Here is a 25,221-nt window from a genome sequence, read left to right as displayed (position 1 = left end):
TGTAGTGAGGGAGAGACTTCAGAAAACAGTGAGGGGTGTCATCAGAATTTGTGACAGACTCATGGCAATCAGACTACAGTGTAAAGATAGAGCTCTATTCATAATTCCAGCCTCTGCCCCACAGCAGGGTTGTGATAGTGAAGAAAAGAGTGCATTCAGACAGTAGTTGTAGGACCTACTAAATAAAGTAGGACAGCATGAATTGGTATTGATAATGGATACCTGAATGCACATATCAGGACAAACAGAATAGTGTAATAGGACTGCCTTGGTCCACAAAGGTGGAGCAACAGGAATGAAAAGGAGAGCCCATGCTAGACTTCTGCTTAGCAAATGACTTGATGGAGGACAACACATGGTTCAGCAAGGCAGACAGTCATAAGATCATATGCAAGAGTGGCCAATATGCAACTCAGGTAGACTTACTCCTAGTAAGGAAAGGGCACTGGGATAGAATCAGCAATTGCAAAGTCATCCCCAACGAAATAGTCAGCCCACAGCATAAACTAATGGTTGTCACAATCAGCTGCAAGCAGTGGGCAGAGCAAGACATAAAGTCAACAGAGACTAGACTGAAGACATGGAAGGTGACTGAGATAAAGCATAAGAGTTCAAGGAAATACTCAGGCCTCTGGCACCTTAGAAACAAGAGGAAATAGGTGGAGTTGAAGAAGAATGGCAGTGCCTCAAAACAGCATGTGTGAGGACTACAGAAAATGTATGTGGCCATCCAGGTATGGGAATAAGGTATATAAGGAAAGACAGTGGTGGAATGCAAACATCCAGGAACCAATCAAAAAAAAAGAAAGAGTGCAGGAAAAAATGGGAGATAGAAAAGATGGACCGGTTGAGAAGGAATACTGGTTGGCTAAAAAAAACAGGCTATCAAGGGCACTCTGCCAGCTTCTTGAATGTGACTCAGTAGATGGCACATAGAAATTATTTTGGGTTGCAAGGCAAACACAGAAAGATAAGAAGTCAGACACCCTTCATAATGGATGCTAGCAGCAACCTGCTCATTGGCCCCTTAGGAGATCAAAAGCAAATGGAAGGAATACTTTCAGCAGCTTTTAAAAACTCCAAAGAAGTTGTACACCCACAGACACAATCTATGATAAAAGAAGAGGAGGAACCTACATTACAAGAAGTAACAACAGCACTAAGGAAAATGTTGACAGGGTAAGCAGCAGGCTTAGATGAGGTCACAGCAGATATGATCAAGATGTTGACTGAAATACTGGAGAAATGGCTCCTGAGGGTACTCATAGCAGTATGAAAAGAAAGGCTTATCCCAGATGACTGGAAAGTAAGTATATTAGTGCCAGAGTAGGCGAACAAAGGGGACACCCACAGTTGGAGGCAGTGCAGAGGTATCAAACTCCTTCTGTCACTCTGCATGAAAAGTTCTGAAGAGGGTGATTGATAAATATGCAGAATACTGAAAACTAAAATGAGAGATGAGCAGTTGCAGTACAACTGACCTGATAGTTGCAGTGTGATAGATAATTGAGAAGAAGCTACAGATGAGGAAAGAGTCCAGTTGGGCATTTCTAGACTTGCAGAAGGCATAGGACAAGGTACCAAGGAAACTGATTTTGGCAGTCTTGCAGTGGTTCGAAGTCCCATAAATATTGGTAGAATTAGTGCAGGTTATGTACAAGAACCCAATGACTCAATTACAAACAGTGTTTGATTTCACAGAGTGGTTCCCAGTGGGAGTGGGTGAGCATCAGTTTTCAGCTCTGATCCCAGTGCTGTTCATAATGGTGACTGTCTACATCAGCAAACAGGTTAGAGGGGACAGATCAACAAAGTTGTTGTAGCATTACATGCAGACTCTGAGCAAGAACTTCAGCAAAGGATAGGGGAATGAAATGCAAAACTGAAGGCACAAGGCATGAAACTGAGTGCAGATAAGACCGTTCTAATGGCAGCAAATGGGGGAAATCAGAAGAAGAAGCTGAGAACTTAGATAGAAGAGAAAAAAGTGGAACAGGTTAACAACTTCAATTATCTGGAAGAAGTGATTGAGAAAAACAGAAGTCTGAATGAGGAGGTCAAAGTTAGAATCAGAGAGGCTGTAGCCAAATGGCACAGCATGTCAATGGTAGTGTATGACTGGAAAATGCCAGAGAAGCTGGAAAGTAAGGTGTACAAAACAGTGATGAGACCAGTACTACTCTATGGTACAGAAACCTGAGCATTAAAGGCAGAGCAGTTGAGGAAGCTAGAGGTGAAAGAGATAAAGTGCATGAGATAAGTTGTAGGGTGTTAGATGTGGGACAGAAAAAGAAATGAGGACATCAGAACAGAAGCCACAGTAGTTGCAATTGCAGATAAGGTCAAGGAGAACAGATTATGGTGGTTCAGGCACATGTGTAGAAAAACAGAAGACAATTTGGTGAAGAAGATTTGGAATAGACACGAAGAAGGGTAGAGGAAATAATTGCATTCAGCAAAGAGATAGAAGAATTCTGTAAGAGAAGACCTGTGACAGTTCAGCATGAGTGTCAAGGACGGTAGGAGAGTGGCATTGACTAGAGAGAGAGATGGCGACAGTTAAAACAACACCCTGACCCCATGTAGAAAATGGGAAAGATGGGGTTGTTGATAATGATTTAACTGTGTGGTTGGACTGATCCAGGTAGACCATTTTCAGCCACAAACAAGTTATTTAACTGTGACCCACATATATACAAAAGAAGGCCTGTTACTTGCATGCAGATAAATATTGTAGCTGTACGAACTAGTGTCAAAATAGTAATGAAATACAACAACACAGTTATCAGATTTTATTGGGATAAAAAAATCTCCAAGCCTCTTGCCCTTCAAGGGAATCAGACTGGTCAGTTACTGAGTATCAACAAATAGCCGAAGCATTTAATCAGTAATCTGCATCATAATTTAGCAACAGCTATCAATTCTTGTATAATACTACTGAGGACTACCAACAGCATCTCTGTAATTCTACAACATTTTAATTTACTGGCATTTCTCTGACATTAACAAACTGGCTACATGAGATCCCAAGCATCAGTTGTGCAGGCTCAGACAGTCTATATCCCTGTAACATCTTTATTACCATTCCCGTGGGACACAATATCAGTATATTTCTCACCTGCAGAGCTGCAGCATATCTCTGGAAAACAACTACTATCATTCCTATGCCCAAGCAAAACTCTGGTCCTTCTGTCTAACCTGGCGCATATAGACTTACAGCCCTTCTCACACCTTTAGCGCAAGTACTAGAAAAAGCAGCAATGTCACACTTAAGTCATACACAGCAGCCCACAGACTAGTCTGAAACCAACAACATATTTTCAAGAATGGGACACAATTCCAGTACAGCACTTATTACCCTTAAACAAGCTATTCTGGTCCATGAACAAGGGACAACTTACTGGAGCTGTGTTCACTGACCTTCCTAAGCCCATTGACACAGTAGACCATACTCTTCTGGTAAAATGAGTTCTCACTCTATGCACAAAGTTTTTTTTTACCTTCAGCTGTTTTACTGCTGGCCAATGACAGTATCCTCTTTACTTAGTAAAATCCAGAGTTCTCCAATGCTCTGTGCTTGGACCACTACTCTTCATCCTATTCAACAATGCCATCATCATCCCTGCTGAAATTTGGAACATATTTCTATATGCTCATGACATGCTTACAAGGACATCTTCTAAACATCAGCCTATATAAGCTTTGCATGCCTTTTGACCATCTAAGTCTCAAGGTAAATCTAAGGAAGACAAAACAACATTTTTTGCATCCAAGAAAAGACATTGGGATTCAGCAAAGCCTACACTAAGTGTAAACCATTCTGAGTGAACAGACAACACAGACGTAACTCACACCTTCTTCCTGATTTCAGTTTTCTTACTAATATTCTTGCAGCTTTAAATATTGACAGGGATTCATAAAAGTTACCAGAAAGTGTAGACAACGTGTACTGTACACACTGTAATCTTTCTGAGTGACTAGAAAGCACAAAAATGTGATAAAATGTTCTTGAATACATAGTGTACACTTAGTGTAGGCTTTTTGAATCTGGCCCAGTATGCTCAAGGAGCAATGAAGCATATCTAGTCTTGAAGATGATTTTCTGAAAAATCTGCAAACATTTGTATGTAGGAGTTCAGCTAGATACTTTTCTCATACATAATATCTACATGTGAAAACATGGGAACAAAATTACAAGTATGCTTCACACATGCTACAGCATGAACAACATGCTGTCTGGGCAAGCAAAATGCTGTATTGGGAAAGGTGTCCTGTCCTCCAGCCTCTAATATGGCCTTCCAGTCACTGGTACCAGCTCCTCTCATAAGCTGGAGAAGGTAATAACAATGTATTAGATTGAGAGAGACTGTCTATCTTCAAATTATTTATAGAATAATCCTTTTTGTATGCATAATAAATTCCAGTTGCGGCAATGCAGTCAGGCAGTTTGTATCAGTGAAACCTTGTCCAGAGAGCTAAGCTCAGGTGCCACTCTAACTAGGTCAGTGGAGTTACGCCTACAAAATCTCATCACATGGTACTAGTGACATTAAACTTGCAAATCCTTAGTACACTCTCTTCTTTACTTAAACTTTTGATTCAGGAAAAGGCAAAATGTACCTGAGTGCAATCTGTAATACAACCATTGTGATGATGTAAGGTCATTCATGTGAAACTCTCACTGATATCATTTACAGTGTTATATTCATTTTATTTATTCATTTATTTTCATTTGTTAACCTGCATTCTGACTGTACAAATGAGAGTCCCTTTTCACTAGAAGGCTGGGGAGAAAAGCTCCAATAGTCAGTGCATAACACAGAAACAGAAGTATAAAGTGCATTAGGTATAAAAAGTAGCAAAAAACAAGTAGACCAACAATTGGTTAATGTAGTTCCAATATCAATAAGTAACTAATAAGAGATAGTAGAGCAAAAAACATTTTTCCTTTACTCTTTTTGCATTTGTACCTACAAAATATCATGCCTTCATAGTCAGGCTCAAACTCATGTATTTTCAGAGCCATACAGGACACATCATGTAGGCACTGACATCACAGTAATAAAAACATTTGTTAATTAGCCTAACTTCTTCCCTGGGCAAGAGCACATATGGCATGCATCACTGTGAGATGCACAATTCTTTCCCCTGAGCAGCTGCACATGTGACATGCATCACTGTGAGATGCACAATTCTTTCCCCTGAGCAGCTGCACATGTGACATGCATCACTGTGAGATGCACAATTCTTTCCCCTGAGCAGTTGCACATGTGACATGCATCACTGTGAGATGCACAATTCTTTCACCTGGGCAGGTGCACACATTCATGCCTTGCATGATGATGGTTACTACCCATTGGCTACTTGGTGTGCCACATGCACACCCCCAGGCCATGGGCCTCCTTCTTTCCTCTAGAGAACTGCTACAGCTTGCAATCAGTTCTGACCCCCCCCCCCCCCCCCGAGGATGGGCACACATGTCCCTTCAGAGCCTGAGTTATTATTTATTATTTATTTATTTTACATTTGTTGACTGGGATTGTCCAACTGAGCTGAAGTGCCCTTTTTCAGTGGAGGCCCGGGGAGAAAAGCTCCAACATATTATACAATTTTCATTATAAATTAGCATTAAACAGCAATGTTACAGGATTATTAAAAGGAATTAAGTAACAATACAATGTTATACAGTGTCAGTAATCAGGAGTATAGCATAACTATTTCAAGATGTATAAAAAGAAATATGCCATTAAGATGAATATAGTTTTTGGAGTAAGTGGATACAAAAACCCAGTTTTATCATAATGTAGTTGCAAGAAGGCAAGACAGTTACAGTAGTATGTTTCTCTATGGTGATTTACTTAATAGATTTTAAAAGACAGTAGAAAGAGTATTCAAGGAAGATTAGAGAGAGCTAGTGAGAAGAGTGAGTTAAGGGCAGAAAGTAGATTAAGGTATGAGAAGTAGGGGATGTTAAGGAGGGAGAGTGCAGTGGCAGGACCGGTGACTTTTAAAGTGCTCTTTGATGGCTGTCTTAAATTGTTTAAAATGTGTAAAGGTCCTGATTTCTAGTGGGAACCTATTCCAGGCAATAGTGGGGTGATAGCTGTACATATTGCATCCAAATTTAGACTTGGGTTTGTAGATTTGTAGTAGGTCTTGGTTAGAGCTTCGGAGAGGTCTGGAGGGAGAATAATGGGAGATGAGAGGGGATAGTGCCAGGCAGTAGGAAGGCTGGTACAGGATAGAATGGATGATCTGGAGCTGAGAGAGAAGAAGCTGGTGGGGTAATTCAAGCCAGTTTAGGTGTTTTAGAGAGAGACAGTGATGGGATTTGTAGGTTTGTTGGGCAGCAAATCTAGCTACCTTGTTGTAGGTAGATTTGAGTTTGGTCAGGAGTGCTGAGTTAAGATTTGGGAGAATTTGAGAATTTTACATTAGACTGGGTAGAAGGTAGGTGAGAGAGAGTAATCTTGGCTTCAGAGGTAAGGAATTTCTTATTATGGTAAAGGAGCCCTAGTTTTGAATGAGTCTTTTTGATACAGTTATTAACATGCAAGTCAAATTTAAGCTGATCGTCGATGGTTACTCCTAAGAGCTTAGTGCTGGATTCTACCTGAATGGGAGTGTTATTAAGGGACTGTATGGAGAAGGAGGGTTTAATATTGTTGAATTTTTAGGTAGGAAGAGTAACATCTTTGTTTTTTTAGGGTTAAGGATGAACTGGTTGTTGGAGAGCCATGTTTCAACTAAGTTAAAAGATGCCTGAGTAGCTGAGAAGAGCTTAGAGGGAGAGCTGGCTGTGGTGATGACTGTAGTCATCTGTGTATTGCACTAAAGATGACTGAGGACAGGAGGCATAGAACTGATTAGTAAAGATATTAAAAAGTAAAGGCCCTAGGATAGACCCTTGCGGTACACCCATTTTTACAGGGAGAGGAGGGGAGAGTGCAGAGTGCCATCTCACTGATTGAGATCTATCAGTGAGGTAGCTGGAGAACCATGCAACAGTATCAGAGGAGAAGTTGAGGTTATGCAGTTTGTGCAGCAGAAGAGAGTGTGAGACAGTGTTGAAAGATTTTGAGAGGTCCAAGAATAGGCAATAAATAAGTTTATGGTCATCCATGGCTATAGAGACTGTGTTGAGGAAGGATAATAGAGCTGTAGTGGTGCTATGTTTGGGTCTGAAGCCGTGTTGAGTGGGTGCAAGCAGATTTTCCTATATTAGATACTGCATAACTTGTTTATGAATACATTTTTCTAGTATGTTAGAGAGAGAGAGAGAGGATAGCGATAGGTCTAAAGCTGGAGTTATCAGAGGAGTTACCGCCTTTGTGTATAGGTAGAGTGTAGCATTGCTTCCAGATGGAAGGGACTTTAGATTCAGAGATAGAGTGATTTAATTAGGATAGATACAGGGAGAGCAAGAAAGTCAGCTGCTAGTAGAAGAAAAGTGTAAGGAATATTGTCAGCTGAGCATGGTTTTAATTTAGAGAGTAGAGTTTTGATGTAGCTACTAGGTACAGGTTTGAGGGAAAAGGTATTTGAGGAGATAGTATTAGGAGTAGGTTCAGAAAAGTTGTAGCTGTTAGTAGTGGAGGAGTTTGGGTTAGGGTTCAGTAGCTTAGATATTGAATCAATAGAATAGGTATTGAAGATAGTGGCAGTTTCTTCAGATGTCTTTTCTGAGCATGGATTGGGGGAGCTAAGATTACCGGGATCTAATATTTGGTTAATAGAGTTCCAGAATTTTTAGGATTAGATTTTAGAGCTGTGGGAGATTTGTTATAAAAGCCTTTTTATCTTTGTTTATGTGTTTTTTGTCAGATTTCTGAGTTCTTTATATTTTTGTAAGTCTGGAGAGAGCTTAGTTTGTGACCATTTTTCCATAATTTGTCTCGAGTTATCATAAGGGTATGAGTGGCTTTTGAAAGCCACGGAGATATGGTGGACTTAATTCGGACTTTGCAAGGGGGACCAAGTGAGTCTAAGATGCTAAGGAAGGTGAGTTGAAAGCTAGGACTGCTTCTTCTAGTGGGAGTTGGGTAAGGAATTTCCAGTTTGCTTTAGAGAGGAGGGCATTAAAGGTTTCTGGATGGAAGTTTAGAGAGCTTACGACAAGTGATAAATTTAGGAGGTTTTGAGAAGTGGGGAGTGAACCTAAGCACTTTTATAGGACAGTGATCACTCAGGGTGTTTGGTAGTGTTTCAGGGTTATGATATTTGGAAGGATTAGATACAAGTACCGAGTCAATAAAAGTACTACAAGTGTGAGAGTTGTTTGTATGAGTAGGTTGGGAGATTAGCTGTGCAAAGCCATATAAATTAATATGAGTATTAGAGTTTGGATTACTGAGAGTTAACCAGTTAATGTTAACATCCCCAAGGAGGATAGTTTCATTGGGGATGTGCTGAGAAAAGTATGAAAGAATATTTTCAAGCAGAGGAGTGTTGTCTCCTGGAGGAATATAGATGGCTGCTACTGTGATAGTGGTGTGGTCATTGATTTTAAGGTTAGCTGTAAGTAGTTCAGCAGGAGAAAAGGATGGGATAGGTTTTATAATACTTGTAATGGTGAGGTGGTTGGAGTGGAAGATGGCTACACCACCCCCTTTTTTGTTTTGGCAAGCTATGCGGAGTATATTATAACCAGGGGGAGAATGTCTTTATCAGATGTTTGTGGTTTTAGCCAAGTCTCTATTAGAGAGATGACATCAGGGGTGTGGAAGGCTATCCAGGCATGGATTTCACTAACTTTGTTTAGAATACTACAGGTGTTCATAGAGTAAAAGGAAATATGTTTGTTTGGAGAGGATGAGTTTATTAAGTAGGGAGAGGTAGAGTTATGCATGGTGGAGTGATGGATGGGCCCAGGATTTGGATGTATGTCTCCTGATAGAAGCAGGGTTACATGAAGTTGGTAATGTTTGAAATTAAATGGATTGTAAGTCAAATACTTAGTCTTGGTTGTAGGTGCTAGAGAGTGGTGGGGGGGTTTGATTTTAGGCAGAGGGATGTTCATGGAAAAGATAGAGGCAGAGAATGTAATAGACTACTGCAGAGATGAGAAGCAGTTAGTATGGGGATTAGTGGGATCTGTATGGACAGGTGGTAACGGAGTCAGTTAGTATGGGGATTAGTGGGATCTGTATGGACAGGTGGTAATGGAGTAGTACAAGATGTAAGATAGAGGAGGAGACTGTAATAGAGTACTGCAGAGATGAGAAGCAGTTAGTATGGGGATTAGTGGGATCTGTATGGACAGGTGGTAATGGAGTAGTACAAGATGTAAGATAGAGGAGGAGATTGTAATAGAGTACTGCAGAGATGAGAAACAGTTAGTATGGGGATTAGTGGGATCTGTATGGACAGGTGGTAATGGAGTAGTACAAGATGTAAGATAGAGGAGGAGATTGTAATGGAGTACTGCAGAGATGAGAAGCAGTTAGTATAGGGATTAGTGGGATCTGTATGGACAGGTGGTAACGGAGTAGTACAAGATGTAAGATAGAGGAGGAGATGTAATGGAGGCAAGAGGAAAATGGAGAGGGTTGCAAAAGCCATGGCCTAAGGTGGGGAAGTAGGATTGGGATGGAGTTGAGGAGTGGATAAGGAACTAGGAAAGGTAAGTTGTTGGACCTGTTAGAGAGTTGAAATTAAATTTAAGTGAAACGACCTGTAGGGGGAGTAGGAGATATGTAGGAAGAAGGAGGATTTGCAGCAGACTAAACTATGAAGTGATAAGTATGGGAGGGTAAGGAGTTTAGAATGTTTTAGCAGACAGGTAGGGCTGGAGTTTCTAAACAAAATTAGGTCTCCGGGGCAAAATTAGGACATTATCCATTTATACCACTGGGTTGGAAAGATCACAAACATTTGTTTTAAATAGTATGGTGGTATTGCATCTTAGTGCAATGAAGACAGTGACTAGTAAGGAGAGAAGAAATGGACATATACGTTTCAAGAAATTAAGCAATGTGTACAAGTCTTACCACACAGTATGTCAGTGTATGAGTTTGCAGGTACAGATTGTGGGGTAGATTGCTTCTGAAGTAAAGAATTATTTGTTAACAAGTATAGCAGGTAGAAGAGAGATAAGATGAGATATGGGAGTCAAGAGGAGTGTAATACTGCTTGTTAAGGTCTATACTTACACATAAGATATTGTCTTTAATGGAAATAAGGGCATGCTGAAAGGAATATTGCAAACTTGTGTGCAGCCTCACTTAATATAGTGGCAGTTTCATGAGAATCTGGATAGTTTTACATCTGTTTGTGAAAGTTTTCTACTGGATTCAGATTTTACTTCTTATGGAATAGTATTTCATATTTTGGCAACATATGCAGAATAGAGAGAGAGTCTTTGTAATTTTTTTTTCTTTTGTTAATAGTACTTGATCTTTGTTAGCAGACCTCAGTTGTCTAGGTGGAAAACAACTCTTCTCTGTCAACAGACCACAGCCTGTGAGTGTATCTCCAGATCTCTGCTTGTCTGCACAAGAGAGGCCAACATATTCTGTGATCTTGTTTCTGGTTCCCGTTTGTTATATGAAGAGGGTATTCCTGTAGGTTTGGGTTGTTGGATTGTCCTCCCAGATGGCCCCAAAACTGCAGGCTGTACATGCCTCACAACAGTCACTGTGGGGCACTGTAACACAATATAAATGTAAATTTATATATTTGTGTGCGTGCACCACTTAATGTCCTTCCACACAATGTCCAACCACATTTACGTCCATATTGTACTAAGCGGATGTAAATGCAATGATCCGTTGTACAGAAGGACGTTAAGTGAAGCACAATACAAAGTATACTGTGTTCACTTAATGTCCACGCCACTTACTGTTCCATGGGATAGAACCTATCCCAGACTTTACACCACACACACACACACACACACACACACACACATACATTTATATTTATATTGTGGTATAGTGGGTTTCCTCTGTGTCATAACACTGAAAACTTATAAAACCGAAAACTCATAACACTGAAAACATTCTCCACAAGAAATATATACTGAAAACATATTTTTACAGGGAGCAAGCCTTCCTGCACCCTCCCCCATATGGGGGAATTTCCCCCCACCCCTTACTTATATATACTAACTCCATAATTACACAAACGTGGAGAAAAGGATAAAAAACACAATGGCAGTGAATCAGTAGAAAATACAGAGCATGAGGCCGACCATCGCAATTCACACAAACTGTGCTAAACTCACTTCCCTAATAACTCTTGTGGTAAGAAATGATACCATTGCATACATTCTACACAATTCTATACACTTTTATACTTTTCAGTGCTATGAGTTTTCAGTGAAATGGGTTCAACCTTATGAGTTTTCAGTGTTATAGGATATCATTGTTATGATAGGGACCTGTATACATATATTTATGGATGGATAGATGGATGGATAGGGACCCATTTTTTCTTTATTTTTATTACTATATCCAGTTCATCTAGCTCTAAAATAAACATTAATAAATAATGAAATAAACACAAACAATAATCAAAACAGGCTGGTCCAATAAAATAGAAACAAAATATATGGGAATTCCTTGCATAATATAGGCATAAGAAATCATTTAATTTAAACATTTAAAAAAAAAGTATCTTACTTGGGTAAACACACATAAATTAATCAAGGATTATGGCAGTGATATAGTTCAAGAGTTGTGAGGTTTACAGTGATAGTCCTTAAAAGAAGTTACATACATTTGTCTTATTTGTTTATTTTTGGTGGTGGTGTGGGAAGAAAAGTTCCACTGTTATAAACATCATACATAAATTACATAAATTACAAATACTGTTAGTTTGTCTTATAGTGACAAAAGTATGTATCGGGCTACACTACACATTCAGTAAGTAACATTACAGATATTAGCAAAGCTATGGTTACAACAGTACATCATAGACAACAGGATTTTAAGTTTTGCCCATTGTGTCCAGGATCCAAGCTCCCTGTTTGCCTCCAGTGAGCCCTCCAGTGATACTTTGATCTTGGAATTGTATTGCTATTATTTGTGCTTCTCTTCATTCAATTGTGCTATAGCATCTGAATACACAGTCAAGGAAGTGGCTGCATTTGCTATTCATATGTGTGTGTGTGTGTGTGTGTGTGTGTGTGTGTGTGTGTGTGTGTGTGTGTGTGTGTGTGTGTGTGTGTGTGTGTGTGTGTGTGTGTGTGGACATTATTAAATACTTAAATAATGCACGGTGTGATTGAAAGAACATGGCCATGGCCATGGTACACTTTATGAGCAGTGCAAAAATAGGGTGTTCCGCATTTTGACTGTCACATATCGCTATGATCTGTGTTCCACACTAGTATCTTAGATTGAGACCTGTGGTAGAATAAAAATATTCAACCTGATCTGCCACCTATATTCCCATGCCTCTACCTCATTCTTAACATATGTACCACAGTCTCATTATATTGCCTAATGCCACGCAAATTATCCCCTATTTTATCCTTTAATTTCTGCACTATTTTACCTATATAGAAGCAAAAGTAAAGTACACCTCATTGCCAGAACTGCAGCCAGTTAAAAATTTTAAACTCAAACTTTCATTTGGTAACTGGGTGAAAAAAGTAACATTAACATACCTACAAAAAATACAATGCATACAAAAAAAAAACACTTGGTGAAAACAAAACATTATATCTAAATGATGCACTGTTAAATATTTCTTTTAATCAGTGGCATATTTATAAATAGGGTTGGGCTGTTTAAGTATGACAATCTTAATGTCTTTTTCAGACATCAGTATCTTCCAGTTTTATTTAAAATACTTTTTTCTTCGAACTATATCTGCACACCTCAACTCAGTTTCTTTCTTCAGCAGTAAATTCCAATTACTGTCCGGAGCTTTTAAGACAGGCTGAAAACAAATATTTGTAATCTCACCTACTGTTCATTTGCACTCTTTTAAACCTAAAAACATTATATTTTTTTTCTTGCAAAACATTTAACTTTATGTACCAGTGCCTGACAAAAAAAATCATTGCCACCCATTGTCAGACTACTAAATTCAAAGAAAGTACACAGACAGCAAACATGATGTTATTATTCAAAGGCTACACTAACTGCAGCAATTTTACTAGCTGCAAAAACAAATGTGTTTATTCTTATTGGAAATCTACTCATCAGCCCTTTCAAGGAAATGTGTGAACACGAACTTGGAGACCTATTGCTTGAGCAAACCTTCTGTAAGAAAAAAATTATAATGTAGATAAAGCTGCAGGTGTAGCATTAAATACGTTGATTTCTGATGACAATATTTATATTGCAAAGGAGGATACAGTGCAGATTTGGACAAGTCCTGTTATGCTGACATTGTCTTTAGTATGTTGAAGGTTGTGACTGTATTTACAGTAAACAAGTATTAGTTGTGAAGCATTATGTATCAGCTGCTCTTTATGACCTACAAATGTCATTTTTTACCTGTACTTAATGATGCCTTTATTTAGTTATAGAAAACCATTTTAACTCTGCTGAAAATACATAAAAACGTATCAAACCGTCCTTTTAGGCCTGCTGTTCCAGGTACAGGCTGGCAGGCTGATTAGGGTGCTAGCTATTTATTTATATATAATAAAATCCTAAAGTTTTCTTATCTAAGATCAAATTTGGTATGAAGTACACGATTGATTTAAAAAAAATAATATAAATCCATGCCGAAGGACTAGAATGGCTTTGGTATATGCCTGTGTCTTAGAGCATCTACAAGCTATCCTTGTCCATAAGTAACATGCCAGGTGTGAATTTGTGATTTCCTATCCATTTGTCTAAACTGTGTTTTAATAGTCTTACAGAAGAGCTCTGTTTCACATGAATGGGAAGTCTGCTCCAGAGAAGGGGTAATCTCTGAGACACATACATGTCCCTCCAACATGTTTTGTTTATGCCACAGATGAGGTTTAGATCTTTAGATTGAGCAATTATATACTGTTGTTAATTGTAAATTACATATAGAAGCTGTATACTTATTTTTTTAAGTTTTCAGATTATTCTAATGTCAGAACCAATCATTTGTGTATACTGTTGAATCTGGTCCTGAATCATTTTTTTATACATATTTTTTTCCTTACTTAGAGGTAGAGCAATGGGGTCCACTATGTGCACTGGTTTAGGATATGCATTGTAAGAAGCATTAGATACCAACTGCTTACACAATGAAGCTTTATTGAAAGCTGAATCTGACTGCAGGATCATATAACTCACTGTACCCAAAAGCACTGCCATAAAGAAACGTGCTTTTTTCACATACAGCTAATTATGCAATATTCCCTTTACTGTAAAGAACATTTTTCCTACATTTACAAATTACATCTTATAATATAATATTAAAAAGCTGCATCCTATCATTATGCTATGTAAGTTTCAATGTATTTCTGTTATTTCAGTGCATACAAGTAGCTTATAGGTCTACAGCATTACTGGATGCAGTTATAGATACACAGATCAGCTATGTTTAGACAGAAGAAGAGATGCTTACCAGATACTTGTATATCTTCAAAGAATGTACTGCTGTTGCAGAAACATGACTCACTTTATGTGTTCACATTTAAGGGATTCAAGTTATGGTCTTGAAATTAGAGTAGGTTGCCATTTCAGGAATCTGTAACTAGCAAGAGCTGTATTAAAGGTTCAATACTTGGTCAGCTCCACAGGTTAGTTGGATGAAGGCTGGCTTTGACCCAGATGGCCCTGGTTCAGTTAGTGGCCAGGTCTCTGGAGGAGCTGAGGTGAGGCTGAAAGAGAAACAATGAGGATTATTGTGCTTGCTTTTCTCAGGACAGGAGGTTTGGTGGACATGTTCGTAGCACTCCCACTATGTGACCCTGGCGTAGACTGGGGCCATGAGCAGGAACTGCTGGCAGGATGGAGGTTTGGGCATAGAGAAACCAAGAAAACAACTCGGAACTAAAATTTACTGATACTGAATATAACACTATACAACTCAATGTTATAATGTCTGCACAGAGCATGAGCTTTTCCTGACTAAATCAATGAAAACACAATCATCATGTGATATTTTAACTACCTATATACTGAATTGGCAAACTACTCAACAACAGATGAACATATCCAAATATTAATTGACTATGCTACTCAAAACAACTCAAAGCAAACAGACTGGATTCCAACTAGGGATGGTGCCATTTTAGATATAATACTAACCAAGAATCTTTTTGCTTCCCACACATGGTAATATCCTATTTAATTAACACATATATTTTATATGGATTTTATTACATTATTTAGCTCTACTTTAAATTAACTGCATGTATTTTCAATTCTAGCACAAATAGTACAGAGGCAAAAAATATATATTATTTTATCAAATTTAAAATGAACTAGATGGGAGTTGAGTTAAGGTGGAAGATTTTAAAATATATATATATATATATATTATTTTATCAAATGTAAAATGAACTAGAAGGGAGTTGAGTTAAGGTGGAAGATATTTCAAGTAGTTAGTTTGCATTGCAGCTAGGGGATCTCAAGGAGAAACATGGGTTGTAAAGAATGAAACATTCGTTTTAGGTAGCTGAAGTCTCACCAACACTACCTGTGCCATCACCCCCTCTTTCTCCCTAGAGTCTCAAAGAAATCCTGACCTTGCGATCATCCTCATTTGGCTCACTGAAATAATCTATTAGGATTCTTCTATCCTTCTTTCAAAATCTAACAACTATTTACCTGCTTTCCTTCTACACAGCCCATACAGCCCATCTTAACCTTTGGACACAACCCATTGGACACAACCCATACATCCCACCTTAACCTTTGGACACAGCCCATACATGCCACCATACCCTTTACACACTGCCCATGCAACCCACCTTAAACTTTGGACACGGCCCATACATCCCACCTTAACCTTTAGACACAGCCCATACATCCTACTTTAACCTTTGGACACAAACCCTTACATCCCACCTTAACTTTTGGACATAGCCCATATATCCCACCTTAATCTTTGGACACAGCCAATACATCCCACCTTAACCTTTGGACATAGCTCATATATCCCACCTTAACCTTTAGACACAGCCCATATATCCCACCTTAAATTTTGGACAAAGTCCAGACGTCCCACTTTAACCTTTAGACACAGCCCATACATCCCGCTGTCCCACGGGTAAGAATGTAGGCGAGATTGGACTACATAACATCAAGAAGTTATGTACTCACCATAACGTTCGATGTATGTAGTCCATCTCGCCTCACATTCTTACTTACCCCCCCACCTTCCCCCGTCCTGGAGGATCTGGAGGTTAGTTCTGGTTTCAGAGCTCCCTTCATTCTTGGTTTGTTCTTCCTTTCCTTGGGTGTTGTTATACATGGAGAATGAGTGCTGGTGTTCACAGCAAACTAGATCTGGGGATATAGAGCAGTGCAGCATGGGATACCATCTTAGCCCAGCCAATAGAAAGACTTCGAGCTAGAAAAGTTTTGGCCGAGACGGAGCTGACATTCTGCTCCGAACCCACGGGTAAGAATGTGAGGTGAGATGGACTACATACATTGAACGTTATGGTGAATACATAACTTCTTGCTACTTCCACCTTTCTCTTGCTGTATGTTTTATGTTTGCAGACATAAGGGTCCTTAAAAGTTTAACCATGTTTCCAGAATCTTGTAATCCAATATATTTCTTTTCATCCACCAGGACTGCATATTTGACTGATGTAGTAGTTTCACAGAGACAATGTGTTGATTACGTTTTCTAACAATTATTTTATCACATTATATTGATACAGTTTCATTAGCAATATATTGGTTAGAGATCACATTTTTGAAAGACACAGCATTTCCAGTTCCATTTCCATTACCAGCAGGTTGGTTTAAATCAAAGTCTTGTTAGTTATAGCATTACTAATGTAAAAGTACTTTTAGCAATGTCTCCCCTGTTCCCACATATGAATCATACTGTTTCCAGCTTCTGGGTGTTCGCAGACATTTGAAAATTTAACAGGCTTAGGTTTGTAGTTCTAAACAGGATTTCATTAGCTAGTAATTCCTCAATTAATGCAACCAATTTCATTATTCTTAGGATTACTCTGAGAAGACCATTTATATAAATTATTTGGGAGTACCCCTTTGAACCTCTGAACAGCTAAAATGCCCATCATTTATTTTTACTGTTTACTTTTAGGTCTGATCATGACTGTCAAACATGCTCTACATCAGAAATTTGTACTTTTACCATTTTGCTAGCGTTAAAGGGCCAGTTATTAAATTCTATGGCTCGTATTTCAGGAGACACACTATCACTAACTAGCAGTTCTATCTTTCTTTCTTTCTTTCATTCATTCATTCTTATATAGTTTTTGATAGTCCTGATGTTCTATAGGCAAGTTCCAGGCTTCTATTTGAGTTCATCCACAGGCAAACATTTCTGCAGTTTTTGTTCTCACACCCTGCTTTTGACAGCAGCTGACAGAGAATTCAAATTAAGGTCTGTTGTTACAGATTTTCCTGCCATATGTGTCATATGCACTTCACCAGTTTCCATCTATCCAGCGATCCATAACACCCTTTTCCCCATTTTTGCATATCCGGTTGGGATGTCATATCAACAGTGACCATTATCTACAGAGAGTGCTCACACCACCAGATGGCTAGCCTTGTTATGGTGTATACATCATCAGTTTGTGCCATAATAAATAGTTAATATATCACACATATTAAAACAGCACAGTAAACATAATTTCAGTAGAAACCGCATATTTAACAATATTTCAACAGCCATTGTGCCAAAATGTTAATAACTATGTTGAAATGTTTTACAGGGCTTCTTCAATTTTGACTTGGAATGCATGCAGAAATATGGCCAAATATGGGGGTGAGTATTCTTGTAACTTGTCTACATGGGCAGCTATGATGTATATTACAAAATTATAACTTCACTGTAGTACTGTTATTATTAAGGCCTCTTATAAGTTATTTTCTCTAGCATTCCTGTGAGCTCTGCACCTTTCATGCAACACTGCTAATGTCTTTTGTATGAACTTTCTGTCTGTAAACATAATCTTTGAAATATTCTTTAATTTGCCACCTTCCAGTTCATATGTGATACATTTGTTGTATTGGATGAATGAAACATAACTATTGTTGTTTCACATAGTTTAAACATTTTTGACAGAGTTTCATGTGGAACTCGAAAATGTATAGTATCTAAGGTGAAGTGATGCTAATAAAGTAACCAGGACAATAAATTTTCAACTGTACTATTCATATCTAGTAAATTATGTGTCTCTGGACATATCCTCATAATAATTCAAATTTCAGTTCTTATGTTCTGAACTGTGTGTCACTGTTAAACATTAATAGTATGAAGTCAATACCATGACACAGAGAGACAGAGGGATGTTCCAGATAACCCAGGACTGACTAGCAACCTAGGTAGTAAAGGAGCTGATGAAAATGGTCAGAGTGGGCAACAAATGAAGGCTTGCCCATCCCAAGGAGAGTAGAGATCAGCCTGAGTCATTATTGTTCTGTTACCCAGTGCAGATTGGGTGTTATACTGAGTTCTGTATCACCCCTAAATTGTTCCCTAACTAACATACACCCCTTAAAATGACCTTTAAGGCACAATAACTCATGGGATACATGTGGGTTGCATGGCTAGGCTTACAAAGGCCCCAGTGGTTGTTAGCTTAGTATATACTTATGAACCTATGAACCAACTGAGCCATGAGATGGTATGCATGTCAATCAGTGTGAGCTGAAGTCAGAGTCAGGCATGAGTAGTAGTGTACATATTCAAGATGTCAGTATTCCAGGCTGAGCACTTCAGCTGCCATGGGGACTGGGACTTAATTGCAAATAGAAAATCATGATGACTACCTAGATAATAACCTCCATGATCATCTTTCACCTGTAGAGCAACAGATGGGTTGGATGAATCATGAGAAGGAAAGCTCCAAATGTCTTAAATACCAAAGCAGTTTATGACAACACTGTGATGACTCTCCACCTCTGAGCCAGTAATCAAGGAGCCTCAATCCTCACCACTAGCACTTGTGGGGAACGTTCACTGAGAGGATAACAGGTAGACACACAGTATCTCCAGATGCAGCCCTCTGCATCAAACACAATCAAGCACAATTTCCCTTAAGAGAACAGGGAACACAGTCAGTCTGGGGGTTGGTTCCTCTCTCTTTTTCCAGATCCCCAATAGGACTCCCCACTGGCACAGCTATAGAATTGAGTCTCTAGCCAGGGATGTAAGCCAAGTCCTCCAACACTCTCTGTGTCCACCCAGTGCTTTGTGTCCCTGCCCAAGTAGCTGACACATTCACTCTTTGAGATTTGATTTGCACACACACACACACACACACACACACACACACACACACACACACACACACACACACACACACACACCTTGGAAAGGCTGGCACAGGTTTACTAGCTATGACCCCTTTTGCCCAGACTATAAGGTAGTTATCACTGCCACCAGAACCCCTCACCAGCTACTTTAAGGCCCTTAACAAAGTGTCTCCAATTTTACTATGTAATATTAATACTAATACAAATGGTAGTTTGACCAAGAGCAAGGTTATTGGGAGTGGCCCACACATTGTCACCGAATAAATATGCAAATACTCTCAAAACATAAATATCTCTACAAAGAACAGATGTAATGAAAGGTTTAAATATATCTGGTAATAAATCAAAGAACAAGACAATAGTAAATATCTATCCACAGTGACAGATTTCAGAATCACAGGAAATATTTAAAATAACATTGAAGGACAGATTCATACAAAGAAAAAAACAATATCTAAACTAAGCTTCACTATATTCCTGACTGAATCTAAGAGAATTATACTATTCCCTAATCACTTACTTGGGCAAGACAGGATGAAATGCATGAGCAGTTTCTCTATTCAGGCCCCAAGTAGAATACTCTGTCTCACTCAGAGACTTCTCAAAATAATATCTAAAATAGTACTTCTGGGATAGCTTGCAGAATGACATCACTTCTGGTCATTTGACTTCTAGTTCCAATGCAAAGCCCCCATTGCTGGAAGCTGGCAGGATTTAGTACCTACCTGTAAAAACACACACACACACACACACACACACACACACACACACACACACAAACACAAGGGCTTTTGCTCAGATCTGTGGCAGGTACTGAAAGTCATAAAATAATTTCATACCTCCATTCTTCCAGAGTAGTAATTAGTTCACTCCAAAGACAATACAGAAAACATCCTAGTACAGACTTTGTGTCTCTGGCTACATTAAAACCTGTGAGATAGCATCTTTATGGCCTAGCCCATAAAGTCATTTAATTTCAGAGATATTTTAAAGTTTGCTAGACTGAAGTTAGTCTCCTGTCTGCCAGTTTCCTTTATTAAAGCATATACATTTAAACAGTTACAATACAGCATGTACATTTCTGTTCTCTCCAGTAAGGCACACTGTTTTTACATTTTAAACAAAAGCACTTTACAAATACATTTTCAACACAAACATCTGTACAAATTAGTTTGATATACACATGACATACAGTTCTAATACTTTTGTAATGCAAGCATCTTGTATGAATCAGTTTGATATTCACAAATGACATAATTATTTACAGAATTCCAGCTAGCTGTGCTGGTAGTACCTCCTATCATCACAAACACATGCAAAGCTTTCAAACCTAACAAAACTCTTTCTCAATGCATATTTTGTAGCTCTGAGTCTTCTCCTGATTTGTTGGTTATCTTTACAATGTTTCAGTGATTTCTTTGACGGACAATACTTGGAAAATATTTTACTATTATCTGTTGTTACATTCAAAATTTCTTTCTTCTTCCTGTTCTCTCAAAACAGAGCAAACCTGTAGCCTATCATTTGCAAATTTGACGAGGAGGTGGAATCGTTAATCACAAAGGCAAAACTTTGTTCATTTTCAACACCAGTGAAAGACACTATCCGAAAAGGCATAATATTCAGAAAAAGAATATGAAAAGAATACAGAAAATTACCTATTTCAGAAAATGCACTTCTGTTAGTAATCTTCCTATCACTGAACTAAAAGAAACATTACAGCCATTATATGTAGCTGTGGAGAAATGCCTGCACAACTCAATACTATTAACATTACATTTGCTGAATTAGTTTTTGAAACTGTGGAACATGAGACAAACATTCCAAACTGTCAGGAAAATATTTCAAATATTACATCCAAAATTCACATGCATTCCAAAGAACTTGCATCTATAAAAGAAAAAAAAATGATTGGCCTAGAGGCAAGAAGTAGATGGAATAATATTATCCTCAAAATGTACTACTCTACCAGCCTTCTAGGTGTTATGCAGGACATTTTCTTCCAAATTTGAGACAAGAAATGCAAGAGTGTATACAACACATCATGCAGTCTGTTTATGTCTCCTAGACTACTATAGTTCAAATTATAATATTTTCAGGATATAATAAACATCTTTAAAATTTCCAAGAGGGAAAAAACTTCACATGGCAAAACTGTCAGTTGAAACTCTTTCCTAACATTACTATGGAATATAACTTATCAAAACAACATTCTCCTTTTTCCAATATCTGGTTGAAAAAGGTATTAATTTTCATTAATTTTCCAGCTAAACTGAATTTTTCCAGACTGAGCTACAAATATCAAATAGATGATTTCAAAGAAGCAAACCTTATTTTTGACATGCCTTTTGCATTCAAACTACATAGAATATTTAACTATTTTACTTTTCATTTAGTAAATTCTCCCAATCATTTTACCTTTCAAGACTGTTTGATAGGTACAGTTTTAATATTGCTTATTATAGAACAAGAGAAGTTCATAGGAGTATAGGGGTATTCAACCCGGAGGTCATTTTAAGCCTAGCCGTTTCATCCCAATGTAATACCATAGAAATACTAGTCAACACTCAAGATTGCATTTACTGATGACTGCCATGCCTAGGAGGGCTGTGTGCCTTATCCCCGGTAAGAATTTACAGTGCATCCAGGTTCCTTTTGAACAGTGTCATAGAGGTGCTCTGTTTCACATGAACTGGTAGCCTATTCCAAAGATGCAGCAATTGCTGGGAGATAAATCTGTTCCTCACAGGCCATATTTAGGTCCCTGGAATGGGTAGTCCTAGTCCATTTCATTTACGGATATGCAACAAGTTCATTGGGTTTGGGTCTTGGATTGCTCTGTAGGCCAGGCATACGTTTCCCCTAAGAAGTCTATATGATACAGATTATAGTGGTAGGGACTTTAGTCCATATGTGCAAGGCACATGCGGGAGCCCCTTGATCTTCTTTGTTAGAAGCCTCTGAGGTCTCTCTAATAGCTGTAGGTGCTTAGTACAGTACATGCCAAACAGGGCATTATACTCAATTATGGGCCGGATAATTGCCAAGTATGGGGGGGGGTTATAACTTCTTTTGCTCTCAAGGCAATACCTTTCCTAATCAAGTGTGCTATGTAGAAAGCTTTCCTTACTACAGTAGACACATGGTGGTCGAAGTTAAGATCGCAGTCAACATGTGATCCCAGGTCTCTTATCACTTCATGGGTACTTAGGATATTGTTGTTGATTTGATAGTGTGAGGGGACATTGTTTGTGCCAAAGGGAATGAAGATGCATTTCTCTTCATTCAGTTTGAGACCATGAATAATACATAGTCATTGGTCTGTGTGAGACCCTCCTGGAGTATACTGACATTTGGGGATTCAATGATTGCACCTAGTTTGCAGTCATCTGCAAATTTGGTTAGCCACAATGCCTTAGTCTTGACCTGAAGTTCTGAGAAGTATATACCAAACAGTAGGAGGCCCAGCACTGACCCCTGTGGCACCCCACTGGTAACAGGTCTGGTGGTTGATGTGCAGTCAAACACTTTGACAGTGTGTGTCTGGTTTGTGAGACAGTTGGCAGCCCATCTTACAACGAAGGGGGATACACTCAGTTTGCTAAGTTTGTCAGTAATGCCTGAATGTGGGATTGCGTCAAAAGCCTTTGCCAGGTTGAGGTATGCTGTGTGCAGAGATTTGCCCTCATTAGTGGCCTTGATCACATTTTTAAAGAAATCCACCAGATTTAACAGGCAGGAGATGCCCTTCACGAAGCTGAATTGCAAAGGATCCAGGGTTTGGAGGTCATCTATATCTTTATTTATGAGGTCTATAATGATACGTTCCATGGCCTTACAGATGAGATTGGTAAGGCCTATTTGTCTGTAATTCCCCAGGTCTGTTGCTAGGCCACCTTAGCTGAGGGAATAACTGTTGCTGTTCTCATTTTGCAGGAACAAAGCCTGTGGTTAAGCTATGATTGAAAAGGGTGCTTGGTGGTGATAATAGTTAATGTTTTAGCCTGTTTAGAAGACAGCATGGGATGTTGTCTGGTCCCATAGAGGCTGTGTTTTTTGCCTTGGACAAGACTTTGAGGACCTGCTTTTCAGATATGTAGGGTGGGAGGAGTTTGGGGAAGGGTTTGTTGTAAGTTAGGAGGGGTTAAAGGGAGTGAAATTTTCACCAAACCTATCCACTAGCAGGTTCGCTATTTCACTGAGGTCAGTGTGTGTGATACCATTGGGCACGAGTTCTGCACATGCTTCATTCCTACCCTTTAGGTTACATATGTAGCTGTAAAAGGCCATATGGTTATCCTTGGGTGTACTTGCTAAGTTTCTCTCAACAGAGCCCTTGTAGGATTCGACAAGTTGTCTTCTTTGCCTGTTGAGGCTCAGGAGGGTGTTTTTCAGTTGTTAGGCTGCCTTTATTTTCTTGGATAGCAACTTATTGCATTTATTTTAGAGTTTGTTGATGCTGGATGTCCACCATGGCAGCTTGTTTTTACTTGGGGCTCTGGCTTTGATTCTTTCTGGTATGCCTTAATAACTTCAACTAGGAGGGTATAGCTTGCCTTGGTGAAGTTTTTTAGTCTGATTTCACCCTTTGTGAGTTCTGGTGTTAGTGCCAGCTCGAAGTTGACTAATTTGTGGTCAGTTTTAACTAATGAGGGTCCAACAGTTGCAGCAATGGATCAATTTGACACGTTGGTGAAGACCAGATCCAGAATGTTTGTTTCACTAGTTGGGATATGGACAATTCATTCCACAGCATTTGAATTAGCATAGTCAAGGAACTTTTGCACTAGCGAGTTAGTGCTAGCGTAGGTTTCCCAGTTGATGGTGGGTAATTGAAATCCCCTATAACCAGTGTGTTTGGTAAAATATGGATTGTCTCCAGTTTTGTCAAGTAGGTTTTGGGCATTGTGAGCCATGGAGGGAGGCTCTATAACTAGCTTTCACTTGAATGGGGGTTGTACCCACTGTAACCTGGACCTGGAGTAACTCCATGGTGGTATACAGTCTAACTAGAAGGGAGGTGAATTTCTCTCTAATATAGAACAAAACATATACATTTTGTGGTCTAAAGGTGTGGAAGACATTGTAGTCTTGCAATGCCGGGGTACTCTCTGAGGCCTTAAACCAGGTTTCTGTGACTGCACAGACATCTACATCTTCAAGTGATAGAAGTGCTTCCAGGGAGTGCAGTTTTTGGTTTAAGCTCCTAGCATTTAGCACCATGACCCTTATTTTGTTCTGATTGGTTAATTTTACATTGGTAATGTTGTTTTCGAGACCTTGCCTAAAAAGGCACTATGGGGCAGGCAAGAGCCTTTGGCAGCAGCCGAAAACATAGTGGTGCCAGATACAAACCATCTTTAGCAAAGCAGCAAGGTTTGTCGACCACGGCTTCCCAGGCTGACAGGAACTGGATCTCCTTTGAATGACACCAAAAGCTGATCCAATTATTGTTATTATTATTATTGAAATCAATAATTTTTTGTTTATACTGTGGCATCATTCTAGATGAGGGTAGTATGCTGCTCAAGGCTAGGGACATACCTGCCTGGGGCACATACTCAAGAGAGCTCAACCATGTCTGTCTTCATATAGTCCAGTGAGGTACATCTCAGGTCATTCAAACCAGCATGAATGATGACAGAGTCATAACGGTACTTGTTGCTGAGAGACCTGAGTGCATGCATGATTTGATGAATCCCGGCACTGGACAGGGAGTTGATCTTGACTTTCTCCTTGCACAGCCTGGCATACCTCTCAACCTGGAAACATCAAAAATCTGGATAAAGGCCCATGAAAAATAGATACAAATCTGTATGCTGATTATCATTATATTTGCATACATAATTATGTAACCCCACCCACTCCA

At 39.0% G+C, this 25,221-nt stretch overlaps 1 protein-coding gene across 1 annotated transcript in view; it reads left to right on the top strand.

Annotated features, from left to right (window-relative positions):
* The window catches only part of LOC122816580 (cytochrome P450 3A30-like), a 336,585-nt gene that overhangs the window by 103,597 nt on the left and 207,767 nt on the right, over window positions 1-25,221 (top strand). Inside the window, exon 3 of the mRNA XM_044089466.1 lies at window positions 17,807-17,859. Coding sequence (XP_043945401.1) covers window positions 17,807-17,859 — 53 coding nt within the window. The remainder of the gene's footprint in view (window positions 1-17,806; window positions 17,860-25,221) is intronic.

This window comes from Protopterus annectens, chromosome 12.part0, assembly GCF_019279795.1.
Source record: "Protopterus annectens isolate FY-2018-M chromosome 12.part0, PAN1.0, whole genome shotgun sequence".
In the NCBI taxonomy this organism is placed as follows: Eukaryota; Metazoa; Chordata; order Ceratodontiformes; family Protopteridae; genus Protopterus; species Protopterus annectens.
The sequence above is the reverse complement of the archived record's forward strand: the minus strand, read 5'-3'. Positions and strand labels throughout refer to the sequence as shown.